The sequence below is a fragment of the Amblyomma mixtum genome, chromosome 3, assembly GCF_055824585.1.
Source record: "Amblyomma mixtum isolate Tamu chromosome 3, ASM5582458v1, whole genome shotgun sequence".
Lineage (NCBI taxonomy): Eukaryota > Metazoa > Arthropoda > Arachnida > Ixodida > Ixodidae > Amblyomma > Amblyomma mixtum.
The window spans coordinates 339416096-339440142 of record NC_143014.1 but is presented as its reverse complement, the minus strand read 5'-3'; the positions used below and the strand labels follow the sequence as shown (position 1 = coordinate 339440142).

Sequence of the window (24047 nt, the reverse complement as noted above, 5' to 3'; positions counted from 1 at the left end):
AGAGGTGTCACGCTTTTTCTAGTCAGACCAGAAGGAAAAAATCTTTGTGCATGATGGGATTCGAACCACCATTCTTCCGTTCCGCAGCCGAGCGTGTTAATGGCTACGCTACTTCCTGCCAACGCATGCTTAGTTCTTCTTGTTTAGGAGGCTGGAGAGAGTTTGCAGAAAGGCGTCGAATCAGATGGATGCCTCCCAAACGCCCTCCAGTGTCTCCAGCATTTAAGATTCACAAACAATTGTGTACTTAATTAACATCTTAACCACACATCAGTGACACAAGCAGCACCACCGCGTTTAAGGCTTTCGCCTCACAGCAGTTTAGGTCAGCAAAGTGCCCCCTGCATTTTTTTTTTAAATTGTGATGTTGATCAATGACAAGTTAATACTGTAACTATATTATCGCTGAAAGATGATTAGAAAGCAGAAGAAAGGAACAACCACATGCCGCCGGTACGATACGAACCCACGACCTCCGAATTTCGCGTCCGGTGCGTGAGAGGCCAGACGTCTTTTGGCTTCATCGTATCAAGTGTTACCCTCTAACGGCATGCTTACCAGCAAAGGCAGGCAGGCAGGTCAGCCATCATGTCGCGTACATATTGCCAAGAGAATGGCAGTATGTACGCGACAAAAAAAATAGAAATATATTGTTTGGTGAGCAGTTTCTTTGTCATATTTTAATTTGTTGAGTTTTTTTAAAAGAATGCCAAAAATAACCAGCACAAATAGGAATTAAGAACGCTTTTGTTGACTCACCCGATCTGTACCTCACCTCAAAAAAAAAAAAAAACAGCGCGTGATTTAGACCCCTCCCCGAACCCCCCTCCAGCAGAAAATCAAACCCGACGTCGCCAGCTTTTCCACAACAGATTTCGTTATTACCTTCCGGACCAAGCCCCCTCTTTCAAGGAATTTTATAACTTGAACAGTCCACGTAGTTCCTTGGAGCCTCTGACTGTGTCTCCCGTCTTTAAGCACGTGTCTACAGCGTCGTAGACGTACAGAGGGCAAAACACATCTCTAGAACGACCGAACTGTGCACTCCGCAGCTCCCGAAGCTGTTGCGACCGGGAAGGCGAAATATGACGATGAAATCCCATCAGATTAACTGAACATGCTTACATCTAGACCATTTTTAACCAAATGTTATCACTGGTTATCGCGTATTCAGCCCGAAATAAGCACAAAACGTGTTCTAGACAAGCGTTTTACTCTCTGTACGTTTATCTGTTGCCTATACAGCCTGAGTTCGGCGCAGATTCTCTGCTCTGCCTTTTAATTTCAGCTGGAATATCAATTCGCGTCCGCTCTGTGCTACTCTTTCGAAATTTCCAGCGTGATCACGGCCGCAAGGCGGAAGCTCCACACAGGAAATAAGCGTCACAAACTAATGAAAACAGCGTGAGAAAGAAAAACAACGATATAGCAACAGTCTCACTATATACAACAAATGTCCAGAACACCTGTGCTTGCTGACTCAACAGCCACGACGCGCCTGGCTGGTATACGGCAAAATGCAAACAGGACTAATTTTGCGTCGAGGATTACCAGCTGCAGTCTCCCGCCACAGTTCCGCAGCCGCCCGGGGCATACTGTGCGCGTACTTTCGGACACCAATTCGCATGTTTTTTGGGGCCGAAACGTTCTTTGTGAGTTTCTCACGCAACTGAACGCGCTGTTTCTTACACACAAGTGTGCGCCTAGACATCTATTTCATAGCGAGATGCACACTAGTTTTCTCCCTACACCACAGCAGAGACTGCCAGCAGTATACGTGGCACATTATAACAGCAACTAAGTACGCAAGTATTTACGACGCTCACTACCCTTGAAAGCCAGGTGGGCGCCCAATAGTTTTCTTCACGCCACAGTCTTAATCCAAGTCTAGTTAAGCAGCGCAACGGCACAGGGCCAAAGGGAAGAAAGGGACGAACACAGCGCTGAAATATACTGCCGTTGCGCTTTCAGCGCTGTGTTCGTCCCTTTCTTCCCTTTGGCCCTGTGCCGTAGCGCTGCTTCACTAGATATGTCAGACCAACTCGCCCACCAGTTCATGTTTAATCCAAGTGTTTCCGCACGGCGCCAGGGCTCCGCGAGCGCAGAAATCGGAAACAGCCCTTATAGATCACAGTTATGTCGGAACATCCCTTTTGGGGATCGCAGAACGGCGGGCACGCCGCCAGCCCTAAACCGGAATCCCCAGAGATGAGGACCCCTTCTAATTTAACCTGATAAAAATAAAGAGGAAGTGATGCCAGTTGGTTTTCATGCGTGGCAAACGCCAGACGGCTGGATTAGTGTCTCTCCCTCTGAAGCGCCGGGACCCAGGGCGGGGATCAGCGCCACACTCATGGAGCAGATCTGACATCGCCGAGGGCCACTCCGTTCCTGATCACACGGCCTCTCTCGAAGCGGTCTTGGATCTTGCCACCACCACAGCCGAACTGCAAATGCACCTGGATTTTATATTGGGGAGCACTGTCGACGAGGACCTCGACGCCGATATAGTTGCCTCTTTCCAGTACGGCCCTAAGGTCACCTTTATGACGACGCGAGTTCGCCTTGCCACCCAGCCTGCAACACCAGCCGTTCTTGCCACCGCTTCCCCGACTATCGGTGAACGCTAGCCACACCGCTTGGTGAACGCACAAACCGAGCCCCTGGGCATACCTATAGAATTACGAAAGCCATCGATTTGCTGCGCTACAGAGAACTAAGCTACCAGAGTTCTCCAAAGACCTCATGCGAGCGACGTACCGTCCAGACCGCGGTTCTGTTTACAACAGCAGAAATAAGATTGGCACACGGGCAGCGCTCTCCAGAAGAAGCAACCACGTCATCAGCTCGACGGTGCTCAAAGACTGCAGCGCAAGACAACCGCGCTGGCGGAGACCGCAGAAAGCTCGCCCTGTCAGCACGATGACAGTCCCGACCAAAGAGTATCGTTCTGCTCGCTGGGACCGATCGATACTCTTCCAGACAGCGTTCGCCCGTGTGCTGTGTGTATCTGGTCTATGTGAACGTGTTTCTTCGCAGCATTTTAGAAACAAGAATGGGATCAAACGTCACTGTAGCTCGACAGAAAAATAACCCCGACAGAAGATTTGACGGCGCAGCGCAGGAAAGCATCCCTGACTTCCACATGCAGAGCTTCGCCTCGAAATTCACTGCTACGATTCATCAAAAAAAAGATTGCTGCCGGAAATCGACCTACATGCCTGACAAAAACATTCAGCCAGACTTCCTAGTGGCTGATCTCGAAGAGCTGGATGCCTCTCTCGAGCAATGCAGCTGTATGAAGACAGCGCGTACAAGACCTACATATGGCCTCCAGGAGCTCATAATCGCCCTCGGCTATTCCCTTGGACACCTCTACGAAGGTCACTAGCGCTGTATCGGTGAGCCCAAGAGCTTCGTCTACAGATTCCTCGTGACGGTTGTGCTCACTTGTCGGAAACCCATGCACACCTGACAGGTGATCTAGAAGTGCCAGAGAACGCGCCACTCACGAGTACTGATACACTTCAACCACACCGAGGACACAACTAGCGTTCAAAAACGGCTCTGTACCCAACTACAAAGCGGAGCTAGAGAGAGACGCCGTCTGCAGTACTAGAGTGGCATGGTTTTCAGACGACGCCAGCATCGACAGTGACAAAACAGTTCGTCAAATCATGGTAAAGAACAGCGGGTCTTCCTCGACTGGATTAAGAACACTTCTGCATTACCCCTCTGCTGTCCCACCATGGAGAACATTCAAGATGGAGAAGTCGGCAACTCCTCAGTCGCCGAGGAACTGCCGCAAGACAACGGACGGCCTACGTACACGCTCACCGACAGAGATGAATCTTCAAAGTTGAACTTTTCCCCCCTCACGCTCTGGAGTTATAATCGGGAATTGCGTGCATCATATTGCACTTTCAGAACCACTATGAGTGGAGATCAAGCTCTCTGGCTTCTTGCTGGAGCTCTGGCGCCCTCAATGCCACCGCCAACTACAAGAAAAGGCAGAGTTTCGTACACCACTATCGCGGAAAGCATTACCAGAGCTCACGGGACAAGAGCGGCACACTGTCAGCTTTGGTCCACATGGACAGAGCTCACGGCGGCAGAAAATACAGGCATTGAGAAATTCTACCTTGCTTCGAACAGAACGTCGGATATCTGCTGCGAAACTGGGAATGAGTACCGGGAAATCAGGAAGCGCTCGAAAAGGTCTGCCTGAATCAGTGTCGGCACACAAGCCGTGGCCAGCTCGCAGCTGGCGGCAGTATGCTTCGCAGCTTTGGAACGTTACCAGAACAACTGTTGGTACAAGAAGACGGCTTCCCCTTACAAAAATGCTTCTTGAGACAGTGTTGAAGTTCTCATGAGCAGACTCAACACGCCATGTTGAATTTTTGTTGTGACCAGGATTGGCTAGTGTTGGTGAATTGTTGAGGCAGAGTTGAAACTCATTGGAAAAGTGGCCACTGTGCTAGAGTTGAGCATTCTCAATGAAATTTCTGCTTTGCGTTCATGTTGAATTCATGTTGGAATTACGGGAGTGAATCAACACGCCATTCTGAATCTTGGCTGGGGTAAAACAGCAAAAAATCCTGGGAATGCATTCGTATTGCGCCAGGTGGACCGACTACCAATGCAATTTTCGGCGGTATATTCATATTGCTGCGATTTCTCGTTAACGTGAAGCCATCACCCCCTGTGACGTAGCGCTCCACACATACGCACAAACACTTATGTATATAAATATATATATACATACCACCGTGATACATACACATCCATACATATACATACACATCCATCAGATAAAGAGCATGAGACAGTACTGCACACGAGGCTATAGGAAGAACTGACAGCTGGAGTTCATCTTGATCTTTAGTGCAACCTCGGCTTCGCCCTTATATAGTCCTACTCAGGGGTGTCCGGACCTGCGCAGGTTATGGCCTGCCGATCAGAAAAGTTATGTCAGTTATTACTCTTAATATTTATTTATTTTATGTGTAGTAGAAGTAATGAAGTTCATATGCAACGGTCTATTATTTGATGACCTTGATTTATTCGTAAACAACTTAATTAAAGCATTAATTAAGCGCCCTTTTTATGAGAGCACATACGAATCCTCCAAAGTAGGTATGCCTGAATGAGCATAGTGCACTTTTTTCTATGCAAGAAAATGACTTTGAGCGGTTTATGAGAGTTTTAACGGGTGCTGCATGCGTTCTTAATGTGTGTAATGTGATCAGGTTCTGTTTACACGATGGATGTCGAAATGATTTCATTTAGTTAGGCTTAGAAACGGCTGCCTTGAGATGATTCAACTTAAATCCAACAGAAATTGCTCAACAGTAAATCTCTTGACTGCGCTCAACAAAAATTCCGTGTAGCAGGTGTTGAGTAGGCTCAACATACATTGAGTTCATGTTGGTTTCCAGTTGATTCAACAGGAGCTCAACAAGGCGTCAACTGAAGCTCAAAAGTCATTTTTGTAAGGGTCGGCCATAGCGACTGCTATGGAGTCGAGGCCACGACCTTCCGACCTTTCGGGCGCTCCTCTACGAATGCTACTAGGAGACATGCAACGAGGTCACATCCACCAAACCAAGGACGCCAGCATTATTGTCCAGGCAGGAGTAGCTACACCAGTGATACCGACCAGCAAGTCGCCGGCGTAGGGGGATGTTGGAAATAAGGAGGAGATGCCGCCAGGTGGCAAGCTAGCGCCGCAACGAACCTTAGGGGCAACGGCTGGTTTCGTTTCGCTCCCTTCCGCAATAGAATCCCAGTGGGAAATGCATCGCGGGAACGCTGCCGAAAGGAATCCGCAAACGTGAGCGGCGGGACAAGTTTGCAACGGGCGCGGAGGAAGCAGTCGGCGACAGTATATAGAAGAGCCGCATTGCTGACTCAGAGCGCGGGACCTCTAGTGGGGCCTCCGCTCCACATTACCCTTGTGAGTGCAGCCGTATTGCTCAGCGTTCCGACTGACGGATTCTACAGAGGCAGCTTCATACCAGAAAGCAGGTGAGTTGTAAATAGTGAAACGGCCTACAGATGACACGGGTGCCAGCAGTCACCTGCCAGGTCAGCAGCACAACTGTCAGCTCCGGCGGCTCACCGTCATAAATACAAACGGCCTGCAGCAAGGCCACCGGCCATGCTCTAGAGACCTGTGTGCTAACAGCTCGGCCGCAGTGTGCTCATCAAGGCTTCCCGATTTCGCTCCACCTGTTCAAAGTGCACACCGCCTCTGCATTCGTTTTTCACGGAGACGCTATAGCTGCCCTCAGCTCGCCGGTTGCAGGTGCTTTTCGGCGTCCTCTGTCTCGGGTATATCACGCCACCGCGGAAACTTCTGTTGTGCAGCGATTCGTTGCAGAAGCAGTGGTGTGGCTTGCCGCCGTGAGCAGGGCTATTGTAATTCAAAAGTGGAATATGAAACAAAGAGAGAAAAAAAAATAAGTGTACACTACTCCTGCTTTCTGTAATAGGCCCTCCTAAAGGTGCGATGGCTGCCTGGACTGGACGACCTAGAGTCAAAGGGAGATTTCGAAAGCTGCTCCAGTGGACGGCCTAGCCACGAACGCGGCTGGCATTTAGGAGGTGAAGAAAGCAACATTCTTTCGCTCGGCGCAAAAATTTATTTCGCCGGACGAGGGAAATACCGCGCTTCCTCAGGGCGTGGTTGGGAAGGTATAGACCCGGAAATCAACATCGCTTCTGAGGAAAGGGCAGGGCGTAATAGGTTGTTGGTGGACACCAAATCGCGCCGTGAGGGAGAGAATGTAAGAGGAAGGGAAAGAAAAAGTAGAGGAACAGGCGCCGTAGTGAAGCGCTCCTCTTCGACTACCTGGGGATTTTTAATGTGCACTGACACCGCGCAGCCTAATGTGTGCGACACAGATGTTCACACTGCCGTAAAAACGTGCACGAGGTCTGTAAAGAGTACCGATTATTTACCTGTCAAAGTTTCTGCTAGGCAGCGCGCCGCGCTAAGGGCCTAGAGGCGAAGTTCTTGCCCTTGGGAAAGAAATGCAAATGGGAACAAAATGCGTATGAGCGCAAAGCAAATGCGCGAAGCGCGGGGAGGACTCCGTATAGACCTTTGCCGCTCCTGTTGTGTTTGTTTGCAAAGCCATCCATGCGATCCGGCAACGCTCACCGCATACGGGGGGTGGGGGGAGCTACATGGAGCGATTTTACGGCAGCAGGTCAGCGATTATCGCCCGACGGCGTGCACTCTGCGCCCGGCTTCGAAAGAAAACGCCCGCCGCCACTGATCTGGAGCTGCCAGATATTGACGCACGGCGCTCGGTCAGGCCCGAAACGGCAGCTGGAAGCCCGCTCTTCCGGTTTGACTGCTTGCGTCCGCAGCCGCCAATATGGGCGCCATGGCCGACGCAGTGATTTAGGGAGGGAAATGTGATTATCGTGAGAATAGACGCGGTATTTAGTATGAAATGTTGCTCTTTTGAAAGAACGCAACCTAATCTTGCATCTACATGTCTGTGTCTCCTCCGTAGAGCCAAAGCCGAGTTCAGGAAAACTTTGCCGCTGTTGTCCGCGGCTTAGCGGGCAACCAGTGCACGCTACATCATCCATTCGAGCAAGCAAATGCTTATATATGCCTATGCACGTGTGCTAAAATTAGTACAGTGGTGTCTAAACTAACATTCTCGTAGTTTTAGCAGAAAGGTTTGCTTCGATGCTCTCACAGACCTCTTTGCTCAGTGGCATTTGCCACTTGTTAACTACATTTCCTTTCGAGTGCGTCGAGGGTTACGCGGCCGCGCCTCTGCCAATTCTTCGCTCCATGTATCCCCAGCAAGGCGTCGCGGCGCCACGGCGCTTTCTGCCGCGCGAGCTTCGGCGAAGAAAAAGAAAAAAAAAGAACGTCGCATGTAACCGGGCTGTAAGCATTCACTCACGCCGCCTTGGAAGCGGGCGACTCCTCTCTCTCAGCCTCCCACAGGCGCCTGCTTCTCCCACACTCGCTCAACGCGGAGCATGCGCACAGAGGGGAGGGGGGGGGGGGGGGGTGACATCGGACGCGATAAAGCTTTCCCGCTCGCGGAACAGCCGCCGTAGTGGTATACGCAGAACATTACCGAACTGGTGCACCGAGTGCAGCCAAGGAGGGACGCCTCAAATGGAGAGGGTCAGAGCGAGTGAGGTACCCCCCTCCTTACAAACGGGCTTTGTCTTTATACGTTGTTGCGAGGTAAATGTATACAAAAAAAGAAAAAGAAGACTTTCAACGGACAGAGGCGCTTGTAGGTTTATGTCCTCGCCAGATACGTGGCGCACACGTCTTTTACGGCCTCTTGGATGTGCGATTGGAAGCCGGAGAGCACTCACTGTGCTCCCACGTGGAAACCTTTCCAGGAATTGGGTAACACTCCACTCGGAGCTGGGCATCAAACAAGCTTCCAAGTCTCTTGCTCTTCATCATGAGCGACTCTGTAGTTTAGATTTAAATATGCATTTGCCCCGTACGAATCAATATAAACCAACACGTTGGTACGTTTCTGTACATTTCTGAGGGGCCGCCGCGGTGGCTCAGTGGCTATGGTGCTCGGCTGCTGTCCCGAAAGACGCGGGTTCGATCCCGGCCGCGGCGGCTGAATTTCTTTGGAGGAGAAATTCTAGAGGCCCGTGTACTGTGCGATGTCAGTGCACGTTAAAGAACCCCAGGTGGTCGAAATTTCCGGAGCCCTCCACTACGGCGTCTCTCATAGCCTTAGTCGCTTTGGGACGTTAAACCCCATAAAACCAAACCAAACATTTCTGAGGGCACATAGACCCGTAGCGTCTCCATGAAAGGCGTTAGGGGAAGATCTGTCGAGCCTGTACGACTGGAAAAGTTTTTCTGTGCGTTTATGCGAACACCCGGACATGGGAAATGCACTTTAATTAACGGGTTTTGCCGTCAGTGGAGTTAGGATGTTTAAGGGCATAAGGGGGCCGCAGGTGCAAGGGACAGGTTTAATTACAGAGATATGACATAGGCTTTTTTCCTGCTGTGGAAGCAGTTGAGAATGATGGCGACAACGCTTACGGACATGTAGCCACTACGGTTTACTCCGCTGCCCCGGAATGCCACTTCCGCGGCGGGCACTGTTAAGAGCAATCGTGCGCGATTTAGTTGAAACAGACATGCCGCGAAATGCTGCAGTCTTGCGGACAGAACATCCGAAAAAGGACTGACGCCTGTTTTTCTCCACACCACATGAACGTGCACCCCACGTAACAACGACAGAAGCATGCCCCGTTTGAAGCAGTCTTCGCTCGCTCACGCATGACGGAAAGCTGTTTAAGCTTTCAATCACACGTACGCTGGTTCTCTGTATACCAGACAGCGTAACATAATGCACACCTCGTTGCTTTATTATTTTGCCCCTTAGCCCGCGCCAGCTGCGGCGTGTGACATCAGGGTGACAGACGATGTAGTTCGCCTGAGAAAAAAAAGAAAGGAATACGCGAGCTATACCATGCGCTTGCTTGAGGCACTTTTTAAAGGCACGCTTGTGATCATCCGTCCACATATGATATCTTCCCATGAGGGGCAGCTTCTATAAAACAAATAGACAATTCTGCCCATACATGTTAGAAGAGTATCCGGGACTCGCAAAGCCAGCAGGCCTAAGACGCCTTCAACGTTTCCGTATACTAATTTTTCGCGACGTAAAAATTTGGAAAATTCGATTAAAGTCGCATTTCAGGAGTATTTCACGAGCCCAAAATTTCGCGGCGCGGCCGGGGCAGACCCTTTAGTTCTCTCTGCCCAGAAGTTTGAAAGCTTTCTGACACTGCAAAAGCTCACCACACATTGTTCCCCACTCTCGAGGAATGCGGCATGGACTCTGTAGCCGAAAAATAGGAAGCACGCGGATATTTCAGCACCAAACCGCAAGAATCACACGTAGCCTCTTCTAGAAAACGCTGCGTGTATTCTCTTCGGGAGAGGAATCCACCGTGCAAAGTTCCCACTCCACTAAAAGAACTTGCTGATATCATGTAAGTTTTTTTTTTTGTTTTGGCCTAATATCGAGTCGAAATTTTGCGCAAGCTATTCGCAAGATCTGTTTTTCGCGAACTGCATGTCACTCGCGAGAAATGCTATAATTGGGTCCTCCTAAAAATCAGGTTGTTTAAAATATACGAGGACTCCACATATAGCGTAGAAAGCCGTCTCGGAACAACGGCCCATTCGCTCTAGCGCTTAGATTTGTTAGAAAAAAAAAAAAGCGCGTCATGCACTACGGTTCCTGAGGCACGACGACTTAAATGTGCCCAAGGCTCTCCCCTACAGGAGCGACTACCTGCTTAATTTTTCGCTGGCAACAAGGTTTTCTTCGCATACGCGTTTCCTTTTGAATGATGCGCACTAACAGCACCGTATAAAATACACACTGCATTGTATTGAATTGCGTTGTAATGTATGTTATTGTATTCTGTTTGTGCCGCCTGCATTAATGGAGGAGTCCAGAGAAAAACATAACTCAGATCTTCCTCTTTTTCTCCCAAGCGAAGCCGAGACGGATCGTTCTCAGAAGCACGTGGCTGGGCATAAAGACGAGGTATACACAATTGAGTGCATTTGAGGGTACTTGAAGCTGTACGACCGGCACTTGCGTGACACGGCACACCTTTCACTAAATGTACAAGTTTATCCTAGCAGACACAGCGACCTGTGGCATATTCCAACATACCGCACAATATGTGACACACACAGTCTAGCTAACACGTTGCCCCGTCTTTTAAATAAGTTTCAAACTGCAAAAGTTGACCTATCATGAGCATGCCGCAAAGATATACAGGATGTATGCGCTACTTTTTAGATTTCACCGTGCTTTCACTGCTTCTTTATCTCTTTCGTTTCCGTAAAGTGTTGACCTGATTTGAATAACCGAATTCCTGTTTTTCTACGACGTGTATTTTTCTGTTTCCTTTTTTGTTACTATTTTTTGCTTGCACTTCATTCCTTGTTATTTTTTTCTAATAATGCGCCAAACCATTTTTGACAACTATTGTTTGCATTTTGCGACGCTACTTGCGCAGAACATTTGCATGTTACCTGCTGCCCTGCAATGTATGGGCCGAGGGGCATGTCAAGCCACAATTTCTGGCTTTTTTCCCTCGACCCTCACCATGTGTACATGGGAAATAAATTGAAATTGAAATTCAAGCTGGCCAGCCACACTGCCACTGCTCAGCCTGACCGACGGCGGACTTTTTTCGCCGCTGCTCCCGCTGACGTAAGCCTTCCGGAATAAACCCTGTTATATCTGGGGGAGATGCAGTTTGGTATCCTCGTACCGCCCTATACAGCTGCGCAACCGCACGCCATCGACACCCACTCTGCCGGCAGACGCCAGCCGTGCAAGCGGGCCCGGCCTGTTCCACGTATACCGCCGACAGCAACACCCCGCCCTCTTCAGCGGAACTGACGCTGAAGACTGGTTCACATGATACGAACGGGTGAGCGCATGCGAGGGCACCACGAAGTTGAACAACGTTATCTTCACCAGTGTTGCCCTGCTATCGTATCCACGAGGCAGACCTCTGCACTTGGGCGACTTCTAAGACGAATAAAGAATGCTCACACCCCATTCGAGTCGTATATATTTGATGTAATAATCCCAGCTGTGCGACCGGCCGGGCGCAACGGCGGGGACGCTGTTTCGCAAACCACATCATCCCGTAACAGCACGGAGGAGTGCTTCTTACGCCACAAACCTGTCGGACGGTTACTGGTTATTTCCCTACCACCCCCTTCCCAAGTGTAGCGCAGTAAACGGGACCTTTCCACTAGTCTCTGTCTCTACAGCAAGCGTTGCGCACTTTAAAAGGCTTTACGTTTTACGAGATATATCTTGTTCAAGACATCGTTTAGAAATAACCAGCCATTCATTTCAGTTTTTTTTTTTGTCACGATAAGGGCGACACGGTATAGTGTGGCCAGCTTTGGTGCTTCTTATTTCTATACTGCTTACAGAGGTGTCTCGCTCTCGTATATGAGGTTACGATGTTGAATTGTTCTTTTGGCGAGTCTTTTCTTCATGCGCCCGCTTTCATAGCCCTTCTTCTAGAGATTCACACCCGCCGTCAAATGGTCGCCTCCGTCTCGCCGGCTAGCACGCACGGCCTTCGGACACTACCCTAGTTAATCGGGTAATTTCTTGGAATTGCGCAAAAGGTGATGGGTCCAAGGTACGAGACATCTGTGGTTTTTTGGCTCCGTCCGAGACGCGCAACACAGTTGATGAGTGAAGGCTCTGGGTGTTTCCCTCGAGACAGGGGATGCCAATACGGAGCCGTGCATTCACGCCTTTCGGCGCCACAGCTCGAATCAGCGTGCGTGTGCTTGCGGCACTGCGCACTGTGTGTCCTGGCGCACCCGCCCTGTGCCGCGACGGGCCAGGAGCCAACGAATCAGTGGCGCAAGCGGCGTATACGGTTATGGATGGGAACAAGTTTGGGACGAGAATCCCGGCGCCACGCCCTCTTGCAGAAAAACCAAGGATGTTCCAGAAGGGCATATGCTTGGGCTTGTTGGTTCATATTTGAAACGTAAAAACCGTAGCGCAAAGAGACGAGGACACAGAAAGAACGACAACACACGGCGCCGTGTGTTGTCGTTCTTTCTGTGTCCTCGTCTCTTTGCGCTACGGTTTTTACGTTTCAAAGATGTTCGCGGCGACACGAGAGCATGGATTATTCCAGATTGGGTCACCTGAGACGGACTCGCGATCCACGGACGCGTTTTGGAACCTCTTGTCTCAGAAACACAAAAAGACGACGGATGTGGAAAGAACAGACACTACAAGCACTCGCTCTACGCCGTTCGGTTTGCGCGCTGCCGACGGCCTGCAACAACAGCAGCACTTTTGCGCTGCTATCTCACCATATCCTCCGCCAACCTCCGAATGTGCTCATCGAGAGGCCCTCGGAGTGTAGCAATTAAGTTCTCGTCTTATACCCTTGCAACACGAGCACGCTCGACCACGGTTACGCTAACCGTGGTTTCCACTAACTACAGTTACAGCTGTTCACACGCCGGACCAAACCGCGGTTTACGCCGCTAACCAAGGTTATCGCGAACAGAGCTTGGCGACCTCGGTTTGCGTCGTTAACCGAGAAAATGGCGGCGTCTGTGGACAGAGGCGACGGAGTCGTAGCACGAAAAGCGCGCGAGTTGGCCCCCTTCAACAGCGCACATTTTTTGCACAGAATCATATTTCAAGAGCAACACACTAAGTAGGCAGTGTCTAGAGTGCCGTCCGACAGTGCTTCCACACAGCCTTCCAATCGGCTGTGGCGCCAGAGATATCCGACATAAATGTGCCGGACGGTGCTCGAACGCGCCTTCGAGTACCACCCGCCGACGCAGTGCAGTACCGTCCCAATGTGCTCAAGTATAACGCCGGAAACGGTCTGGTCCCTACCGCATCATGGAAGTAGGGGACAAGCTCGTAACGCTCCCCGCACCGGATGCCGCAAACTTTCCGCAATGGTCCCGCGCGCATGCGCGGCGGACGACGGCGGCTCGTGTAAGCCTAGTTTGTTTCGCATGTGGACGGCGCTTCGGAACAGGCTGGCGCTTCACTGCGTTGTCTACTGAGACTGTCACTCCTACCAGCAACTCGGTACGGGTCGGGGATCCAAAGAAGGATGCATTTTGGACATTTCTGTATCCCAGGGCTGATTATTGACGACGACAACAAATTATAGCACGCTTTTCTGCTGTCTGGGGTCAGGGCTCCGCCGTAGAGAAAATGTTGGCCCGGATGGCTGCCGCTTGACGGCACTCGAAACACTGCGTTGTAAGTGACCAAGGCATGACTTCATCTGTTCCACCCAAAGGACCGTCGGTTTGCCGTAACCGAGAACGGTGGCGTGCTCCATGACAAGGGCGTGATTCGCGATGCCCGCAGTCAAGTTCACTAACCTCTGTTCGGCTTAACCGCGATTAGACTGCGCGTGTGACTAGGGTATTACTCGGCGAATCTGCGCCACAGACTCGCTTCACGCTCTGTGCCGCACCCTCAAAAGTGAAGCGCGTGCCACACTTCCCGGCGTTCGTATACGCTGGGCCTCTGCAGCAAGCGTGGCGGCGAGTGGTTCCGATTCCTCGCGTACATGGCTCACATTCGCTGCCGTCGACAGCGAGGGATACGGCAGCATGGTTGACCGGAGAGCTTGCGTTAACTATAGGGCTTCGCTAAACTGCAGAGGTGTGCAGGCTGACTCATATGTCTATGATGGTAGGGTTCACCAACGAGCAACGCACGAAATGTGCTGCGCAAGCACCAAAACCGTAGCGACACCTAATTCCATTGAGTGCTGGCAACGCGATAGCATTCGAAGTTGCTGCTGCCTTTCCCGGACGTGAGACTCGGGTTCTTCCCGTACAACGCCTGCAACGCTTGGCAGGTGGGAGCTTCACACAGAACTCCCTGATCCGGTGACGTCATTTCCGATCTATGATGCCATTTGACTCAAGCCAATGGGCATTGCCGGCTTGCTGATGTCACTTCCGGTCTTGTGAAGATACGTCCCTCCAGCCAATGATATTTCTCTACTCTGGTGACGTCAGTGATGGCGTCACTGCCTGCCAGCCAAACAGGAATTTTCTGGACGACGCCGGTTTCTTGTTCCAGTGAGACTCATATGTTTTCGCATGTTAACATACATAGAAAAATGCAACTCTTTGAGCGGAAAAAGGCAACAAAATGGCGCGGCTTTTTAAAAAGAGAAACCGGCACGAATCCCCCGGTTATAGAAAAAGGAGGACTGCATCAGATGATCTTCTGCTAGCAGTCAGAGTATTCGTCCCATCTAATACAGTCGGATACAGCTTAGGAACGAAGCGGCAAGTGCCCCATAAAGCACGCCCTCTATCCAGTGGCGTTGAGCGATTCTCATGACGTCATGGCTTGATCATCTTTGACCCGCTGGCGTGAAATCTCAGGGGTTGCCAACAGAAAGGGGACTAGCTTAATCGAATCAACCCCGGCGTCATGGCAATCATTCGACGCCAGCTAGCATTTTCTGATGGGCATCTGCAGCTTCCTTCTGGAGCTGTATCCGACTATAGCAGATAAGCTTGTTCCCCCTAAATGGTAGCATTAGACCCTTGTTCTGCTTGGTCGAGAAGCCCGAACTCCGTATGGCTTGGACGTGACCGCGGCATTTACCATTCAGCGCACTCGCACGTAACCCGCCAACCTCGTCAAAGAGCAGTGGCAATTCGGAGACCGCGCTTCGCTTCACGCATGCACGGTCACTGAAATCGGCTGTGCGTTGGAACGAACCCCCTCCCCCCGTTCCCCTCGGTCACAGCCCACTGGGTAGCCGCCGGCCAATTACACCGTCGCATAACTCCGCGTAAACTGGCCACGGTCACACCCGCCGCCCTCTCTCCCCCACCCCAGGCTCGCGTTGCGCCCCCTCCCTCTGCTTAGCCGTGTATGAAGATTCCCAATTAGCGACGCTTCGCCTCTCCACTCGGCCAGGTGCTCCTGATCCAGCGTCGGATGCAGGAGGGAGGTAAGCATGGATGCCTCTTTACCACTGAAAGAAAGACTTTCCTTTGTACGCGAAGGATTGTCTTTCATTGCATTGCCGAAACTCAAGAACGCTCAGCAGCGCTCACGATCCGCCTTCGGTATATCAAAAACGTGTGCGACTTGTTTCGCACACATACGTAATATTCCACGGCGCGCCTCGACCCTCCCGTATGCGCAGCCAAGAAATACTAGACGCGAGGCTTCGCTGGGCCTCTTGAAGCGATGCTGCAGTGTGGGGCAGAGGTGAGTCCATCTTTGGTTACAGGCGCGAAAAAAGACAGAACACAAGGCAGAAAGATGTCCCGTCTTTCTGCCTTGTGTTGTGTCTTTTTTCTGTCCTGTAACCAAAGATGAACAGTTACCAACTTGCCCAGCAAGACGTTCTTTTAAGAGGTCAGTCCATCAAAGCCGCAATATTCCGAGGCCCGGTCCTCAAGGAGTCAAACCACAGCAAACCGCTTATACAACTTAACCAGAGGATGTAATTCCAACGTTTCCATCCCTGGCTTAGCAGCTTCAGATGCAGAGCATTTTCATGCGCTGACTGACCGTAGCCAGAGCTGTGCTATGGATGCAAAGCATTGGCTCTGCAGAAAATTGCGCTCGTCCACAGGCACCCTGCGTCTCCTACTCCGCCCTATCTGATCTCGTTCCGTTGTGCTCGTGACGTGGCTTGAAACATTCGTTGGTTCTGGCCCAAAGAACATCCTCGCGTCCATCAACAGTGACCTTTCGTTATTCAGTCCCCCCTTCCCGGTAGCTATTTCCGCGCGAATACCGAACTCTCATTATAGTGTGGTGCACGCATGTACACCAACAGTAAAAATTGCCGCGAAGATTTGGCTATTTTGACCAAAGCTGTACAGTGAGGACGGAATGAAACGCGAGGACGCATATGCCGTACTTGTCTGCTTTCCTGCAGGATAGTGCTTTACAACCGGTTTACGAATATGTACTTCGGTAGACCCTTTACTCAGATACACGAAGCAGGGGATAGTTCAACACTGCAAGTATACAGGCAACATATTTTATTTTGCTGACACATTTCATTCCATCCCTTCTTAGCTCTATTTGCATCTGCACCGCAACGATAGCGCGGCACCGCTTCGCTGTCTCACTTCCCTCAATCTGGCAGCATGGCATGCAGGGTCCCGTCTGCAATGCTGCTGCTCAGAAGGGGCACATTGGCGAGTTGATTAAAAGGCAGGTTAATGTGAAAGTTGTGCGTAATTAGCACCCCCCCTTGCCCCCTGCAACGTGTATGTTCCATGCGGGAGGCAACACGGGAGGCCAATCAGCCGGATTGCACGCTCACATACGCCGAGCTTTGGTTTCCAGCGGCAAGGGCATCTGCTAAGCCTCCAACTTGATACTGCATAAACTGGGGGCTGTAATAGGTGATAAGCGAAGAAGTCTATAGTAGTTATCCCACTGGCTGAATAAAACGTCTCGCCTACGTCTTGAATTGAGCTCGAAGAAAACGTGTTTGGCTCCCGACGCAGCTCAGTTTTAAACGCGTGCCTAAAAACGCGCTCGGAACGCCCTACACATGCAGGGCCTATAATGCAACTCCTATACCCGCTGCGGTGCAAGTCGCCGCATGGATACGGCGTTCGTCGGGTCACCACATGGTCGTGGATTCGATCCCTGAGGTGGCATTGACTGCATATCGTGGGAGGTAACACACCAGAGTTTCCCGCCATGCATCAGCTATGCGGCGTCGCTGATGTGGACAGCCCACAGCGTTGCCTGGTCAAGTAAGCTGCATTCAATGCGTCCCTCCAGCAATGTACTCGGCACACACGGCCCTGTCAAGCACCTGCAGGAGTACACGCTTGCTGCTGCACGTCAGCAAACTTGCCCATACAGAGAAAGAAAAAAACAACATGGTCCATGCAAGCGGTGGCAGCGTCTCGATTTCGATGAGAAAGCGCACGCGTGCTTTTTGTCGCACAAAGGCCCATACTATTGTCTTGTCGCACTAAAGGCACATACCAGCGTGTGTTCCGGGTGTTTCTGCTCGCTGTCCTTTGTGTGTATTCTAGTAATACGTCGCACTCTGTGAATACTATTCGCCGGTCGCGAGCGCATGCGGTTCCACCGCCGACTGCGTTTTGTGCGCGCGGCCATAATCGTTTGCAAACATCCAAAACGATCCCAACATCTTCTCCCGCGATAACGCGCACCTGCCGCCGTATGCCACACGCCGCATGTCTTTCGGAGTCGCGCTGCGAGGACTGCACATGAAGCCGCGTGTGCGCCTGCTGAAAAGCATGGCGGCAGTGCCCCCCCCCCCCCCCCTACTCGGCGATGAAAGTGTGACATGATTTAACTACCGATGATTTAGACACTGTTCTCTCCCATCAGTAACTGTCGAGCAGCTGAAAATGGTCGAAGGAAAATTTCGTGGAAAATATTAGCCACTGCAAGCATGGCTCCAGTTTTCTTTCAACGGAAACTGTTTCACGCCTGGTGCATTTCTGCGAAAGGAACTCGCTTTGCATGTACCGAACACAGGGGCACATCGCCGACAGAATCACGCTGCCGCTATGTGAAAGCGATAATTTCTCCGCCGTTATGCTCGCAAGTTTTTATTCATTGCAATGACCTGAGGCTCGTGGAGTTCTGTAGCTGTCCCGATAAATTCGCGGGATTGAATCCCGGGCGCATTTCCACGGCGAAGTCGAGCATATACGCTCTGCGATACCGTCACTGCTCGTTAAAAGCCCCAAAGGAAGCCGCGCCACACGGCGCCCCTCCTATCACCACGTGCAGGGCCACGTACCATCACTGTAACTGCGCGTCAGGATAACATATAAAGAAGGAGCCAAGAGAAGACAGGGGACGCGCCGATACAAGATTGCGGCACTGCCTACAGTCGAAGAAGCGGCACGCAGCTCATAAAGCTTTCGTAACATTCATACTGGATGAAACCTGGACTGTTAAAGAAAAAATAAAATTTACGTGCGTCACGGAAGCAATAAAAAGTCACGTGCTCAGCTTACTTACTGAGTGCGTAACTTCCTGCTTCCGTGTCGTACGGCGGCAGACAGATGTTTATATGACGTGAGAGAACCTCGACCATGCCTCCGCAAGATTCCGGCGCGCTTTAAGAAGTACTCTTACCAGCGCTGTTCGCACCAATGAAAAGCGATCCAAAGTGCAAAGTTTTAGGCGCTCTGCAGCCATGCGTCGCGCTTTGTCTTCGCAGCACTTGTTCGAGGAGCGCGAGACTTGTAGCAGTCCGTACGCGGCAGCTCAGCGGTGCGTGGCTGGTCGGTGGAAGGGAGTCTGCAAGGATTCTCCTTCGGTCGGGCCTCGCTCCGACTACACCTAAGCAAAAGTTGAGCAGTCGTGGCTCGCAAGGCGTGGCCGGGAAACGCGCACGCACATTTAAGGCCAAGAAGCTTTGATGGCTGACAGAAGAAACTGCGGGCTTGTCGAGCGCATGACGAAGGCGCCGGCGGCTGACAGGTTTGTGCCACGCCGCGTACATTACATCAGCACATTTTATGTGTACACAGGGTAGCAACGCAGGACCGCGGTTTTCAACGAAGGAAGCGATGTTAGTATTCGGCTCCGCGGCTGAAAACAATGCATCCGCCGATCTTCATTCTACTCAATATTCAAGACAGAGAACAGCTTGCTACTCGCTCGTGCTTTTTGCGTCGCGGGCGAGTTGCATCGTTCCGGACCATGAAGGACCAGTGGATGAGCTTGAACACATCGGCAGACGCTAACGATGCTGGTGGAATGAAACGGAATGGCGAACAGTTCGTGCGTTATGAAAGCAGTTTGAGCGTGAAGCGCACACGGCGCTCCGGTAGGAAGGTGTAGGTTTACCCTCGACAACCTACATCTGCCTAGAGCGCGTACAACGGGTAACAGCCTCTGTGCCTGCGACCATGAGCTAGAAAGCGCGCACCCACATGCGGCTCCGTTGAAAATCCGTGAGCCGAGAAATGGAGCTAAATAGGGAACAGACACGACTGGCGGCAAGTATGCATGCATGGCTTTCTTTGCATTTTATTAGCGATTTCCCTTGTCAGCAAGTTAATTATAAGAAAGAGTGCGTGCCAGCCACGAACAAAATCAACGAAGAATTGGCCGCGAAAAGAAGGAAACAGCCCCAGTTTAGCGACATCGAATGCCAATTCATTTCAAAATTGTTCTCAATCAGAGGCGATTTCCCTGCAAAAACGGTTGCAAACTCTCAGGCAATGTACCTGGCAGCCTACGCTCTTGCGAAATAGCGCTCACTTGCAATGAAGCCACGCACTTTTCAGCAGTCGGCCGGCACTTCTTTTGCGATGCGTTGACGTCACGCACACTCACGTGCTATTGAACACTTGCCAGCACGAAACTATACAGAACGGCTGGTAGGCTGCTCGACAGAACTTCCGCCTGACGCGCGCACGCTGCTGCACGTGTAGGGCAGTTGTCAGCGCGAGAAAGCCAGATTCCACCAAGGACACAACCGCTGAGGCTACCAGACGCGTCGACGCCTGAGGACAGTGCGCCCGACGCGTCTGGTACAGTAGGCCGGTTGCCGAGTGAAGAAGGTGCTCACCTCCGAACCGGTGCGCGAACAGCCTGGAATGCCTGGCCGCCAGCAGCCACGGGTAGAGGGGCTGGGGGTCTCGGGACACCATGAACGGGCCCCCGGGCCCAACCAGGTGTCCGAGGGCGGCCGGCGGCGGCGGCGGGTGGTGGTGCTGCAGCGCCGTCCCCAGGTAGGGCGGCGGGCCCCGCGAGAGCGGGTGCTGCTCGGCCACCATGGCGGCGTACGCGGCCGCCAGCGGCGGAAAAGTGGCCATGGGCACTGCCACGCTAGTGGCCGGGGGCCGGGGCGAGTCGGGAGGCCCCGAGGCCGCCAGTGAGTCCGGCAGGTGGTGGTGGTGGTGGTGCGCGGTGGCGACGACGTCGGCTCGCCGCTCGTCGACCGCATCCTTGCCGACGATGGACTCGATGGAGAAGCCGAGCTTGGGCTTGTTGGGGGCCGCTGTAGGCATCATGGTCTCCGGCGGTGACACCATGCCTGGCCGCCACTCAGCCCGCCGGCATCGAAGTCTTCCAGCCCAAGGTGCGCCGGCAAGTATGGAATGCAAGGGGGGGAGTTCAGTGAGGGGTCACACTGGCGCGGGCCGTCATCGCGCCGCTCCTGCTCGATCGGTTGGCGCGCGGCAGCGACGGTTCCCCAGGTCGGTCCGCTCTGCTCTGGCCGGTGAGTTCCGGCGGGGGGCCGGACGGGGAGGGGCTTCGCCGGGGGGACGGCTCGTCGGGGTCCGGCCCTTGACGAGGGAGGGCACCGCCGCTGCGGAGGGCAGATCCAGGGCCGCCATCTCTCGGCTCACCCGCGAAGCGCGCGGCAGTGCGCGTTTGAGCCGGGTGCGGGACGCGCTCGTCTCGCCAGGATGCTGCTAACTTTGCAGGCGATTCATCAGTGCCGCTCTTGGAGTTATATTTGTATCAGTTACACTTTTTAAGCCGTAAGCATTCTCGCAGAGCCCTCGCTATTATGCTTCAGTCTGACTCATCTCGCGGGGAGGAAGCCGAAGTGTGTGCGGAGCAGGGTGCTCATCTTCTGGGTGCATGCATCGAGTGCGTAAGTACCTCGGACGGAGGTACAGCGGTGCCACGCTGGGAGGCACCCATCAATGCATCGTGCCGGAGCTCGGTGCATCGATGCATCGGAGTCAGTCATGAACAGCGAAGCCTTTCTCGCAGTTGGCTGAAACTGCTGTTGCGTCTTACTTCTCATCAGTAAAAAAAAAAGAAGAAAGTGGGAAAGAGCTATACGCCAGGGAGGGCCTTTAATTTTTTGCAATGGCAAAAAAAAAAGCAATGCTTAAATGCCCAGTCGTCAAAGCCGTTTTTGTGATGACAGCTATGTCGCTCATTGTGCACAGTGCGCGTGCATCCTGTCTCAAGAGCCAGTTGGCCTCATTCAGCAAACAAATAGTGCTAATTTTTCAGGGAGAGCGCTTCTGCAGCAGCGCACCCAGAAAAACGAGCACTGAAGGACCTCAGTTCAAATCCACCAGCTGCGGCCTGATCTGTCTTTTTATAGCGTATACAGCGCACCGCTCAAGTGCTGTGCACGTGCCGGCGTGCTTGCCGACAGTAGAATAAGGTGTTACTTTTCTGTATGAATCTGTGCCTCCACACTTCGTCATGCGTGTTTTCGTAAGCTCTCATTAAGGCACGAGTTTTTCAGTAACAGATTGTACATTGGTGGAGCAATTTCGGATGTCAAAACACTTTTAAGGGCTGGCTAACAAGCTCTTAGTCTCTTATAGAAAGCTGAGCACCTCTTCATTCACGCTTAAATGAGGCAGGTCTGCAGATTTAGCACAAGAAACGCAAACAGGTGCATTACAGGTACGTAGTCGTGATCCTTCTCATAACACGGCGCTCAGCCGCAAGTGCTTCTTTTTAGCTGCTGAGTCGTAGGAGGAAATGGCACACGCAGAGCAAGCTGGCTTCTGATCATCGTTTTGCTTTCTACGTCTCGGCTTTGCCCCTCACCAAAACACGCGCCGAGTTTTAATTTACCAGTCGTATTTGTGTCCTTATGGAGTTTATAGCGAACAAATAATTTTGTTTCTACACTAGCTGAATGGTCGAAATTTTCTCTACTGATGTGTCGCTTCAAGAAGGAATTGTGTTCAGGTATCTCAATTTCGGTCACCAATTGACTTGCTTGTGGCTCAGTATGTTCTTAAGCAAGTTTCAAGACAAAATAAAAAAAAAGGCTGAAGGTACAACGCTTGCGCAATGGTTATGGCACATTAACTCGTAGCATTAAAAAGTTGCTGCAAAGTGACAAAGATGCTATTGGTAAATACGGGACTACTTGAAACACCCACAGGGTGAGACACGCTAAATTACGCATGATGAATGGCACAAATTTTATCCGCTATTCCAACAGCATTCACTCGCTCCGCAGTAATCCGCCAGTAATCTAATAAAAAAGAAAGAGTAATGAATATTGATGTAAACTACATTTAGCGAATCACACTGGCTTTTGTTAAATAGTAATTAAGCGGTAACACTTGTGCATTCATGCAGTGCCGTGTGATGTGGTAGCCTGCAGCGTAGCGACGTGGACAGATGGGCGTGTATACTTACGGTGTATTCCAATCGACGATCAAGTTTTCCTGCTCCTCGAAACCGAAGAGCGTGTTTGAATGGGCGATTCGGATCCAGATCCTGAGTTCTGATTGGACTGCCACAGACATCTTGCTCCTTCGTACATCTAGAGGGCTGCTCCGGATCGCCGATTAGTTTATTTGGTTTCGGGGTGTTTACCGTCCCAAAGAGACTACGGCTATGATGGACGCCGTAGAGGACCCCGGAAAATTCGTCCACCTGGGGTTCTTTAACGTGCACTGAATACCTCCTCCATCGAAATTCGACCGCAGCGGCCGGGATCGCACCCGCTTCTTTCGGGTCAGCACCCGAGCACTATAACCACTCAGCCACCGCGACGGCTGGATCACCGATTAGAATACGTTATTAGAATAAAACCGCTTATCACGGACTCATCAACAGACATTTCTTGCCGCCTGATCACGCGCATTTAGTGCCAGCAATGTGCTCGTGGGTTATTGCGCTAGATTTTAATTAGGCAATTTGTCTGACAAACAGATGAACGCTTAAGAGAGTGCTGCATGATCATAGAAGTGCACTGCAGGTATTATATGCGCTCGGTTACCCATAAATCCTCATCTCTATCCTTCTCATAACTTCCATGACATGTCTCATCATTGCTGCTGTCGCCAGAAATTGGTTTATTGGGGTTTAACGTCCCAAAGCGACTCAGGCTGTGAGGGACGCCGTAGTGAAGGGCTCCGGAAATTTCGACCACCTGGGGTTCTTTAACGTGCACTGACGTCGCGCAGTACACGGGCTTCTAGAATTTCGCCTCCATCGCAATTCAGCCTCCGCGGCCGGGATCGAACCCGCGTCTTTCGGGTCAGCAGACGAGCGCCATAACCACTGAGCCACAACGGCGGGGCGTTGTCGCCGGAAAGAAGGGTGAACAGGTTGGTTGGAACATAACTTTTGCTGCACAAGGACATCGAATATTCGGATATTAAAATGACATTTCACTGTGGCTGTTAGACCAGGTTGACGGTGATGTATAGGAGGTAACGCTAGGCAGCAATTCACCTAATCTGGGGGGCACCGCGCAATTCGCCGGCGGGATTTAAATTTTCTTTAACCATCGCATTATTTTGCCGTGTGAAATGAACTTGACGTATAAATAAACCAATGTATCGGTCGGCGCAACGCGTATGCGAGTGTGCCCTGAAACATCACTGGAGACTAGCTACATAGGGAGTGCTCCGAAGAAAACAATTCCTGAAAGAATTAGGCATAATATTCTCTGTGCACCAGTGCAGCAACAACATGTAGTCGTTTCACCAATAAAGAAAGTCTGCAGCCGCCGTTGTGGCTCAGTGC

At 51.5% G+C, this 24047-nt stretch overlaps 1 protein-coding gene across 2 annotated transcripts in view; it reads right to left on the bottom strand.

Annotated features, from left to right (window-relative positions):
* The window catches only part of LOC149356108 (uncharacterized), a 98207-nt gene extending 77426 nt beyond the window's left edge, over positions 1-20781 (bottom strand). For both annotated transcript variants that reach the window (XM_089584116.1, XM_089584115.1), the window contains exon 1: positions 20149-20781. In XM_089584116.1, coding sequence (XP_089440242.1) covers positions 20149-20614 — 466 coding nt within the window. In that variant the 5' untranslated portion in view covers positions 20615-20781. The remainder of the gene's footprint in view (positions 1-20148) is intronic.
* Positions 20782-24047: the final 3266 nt, after the last annotated feature.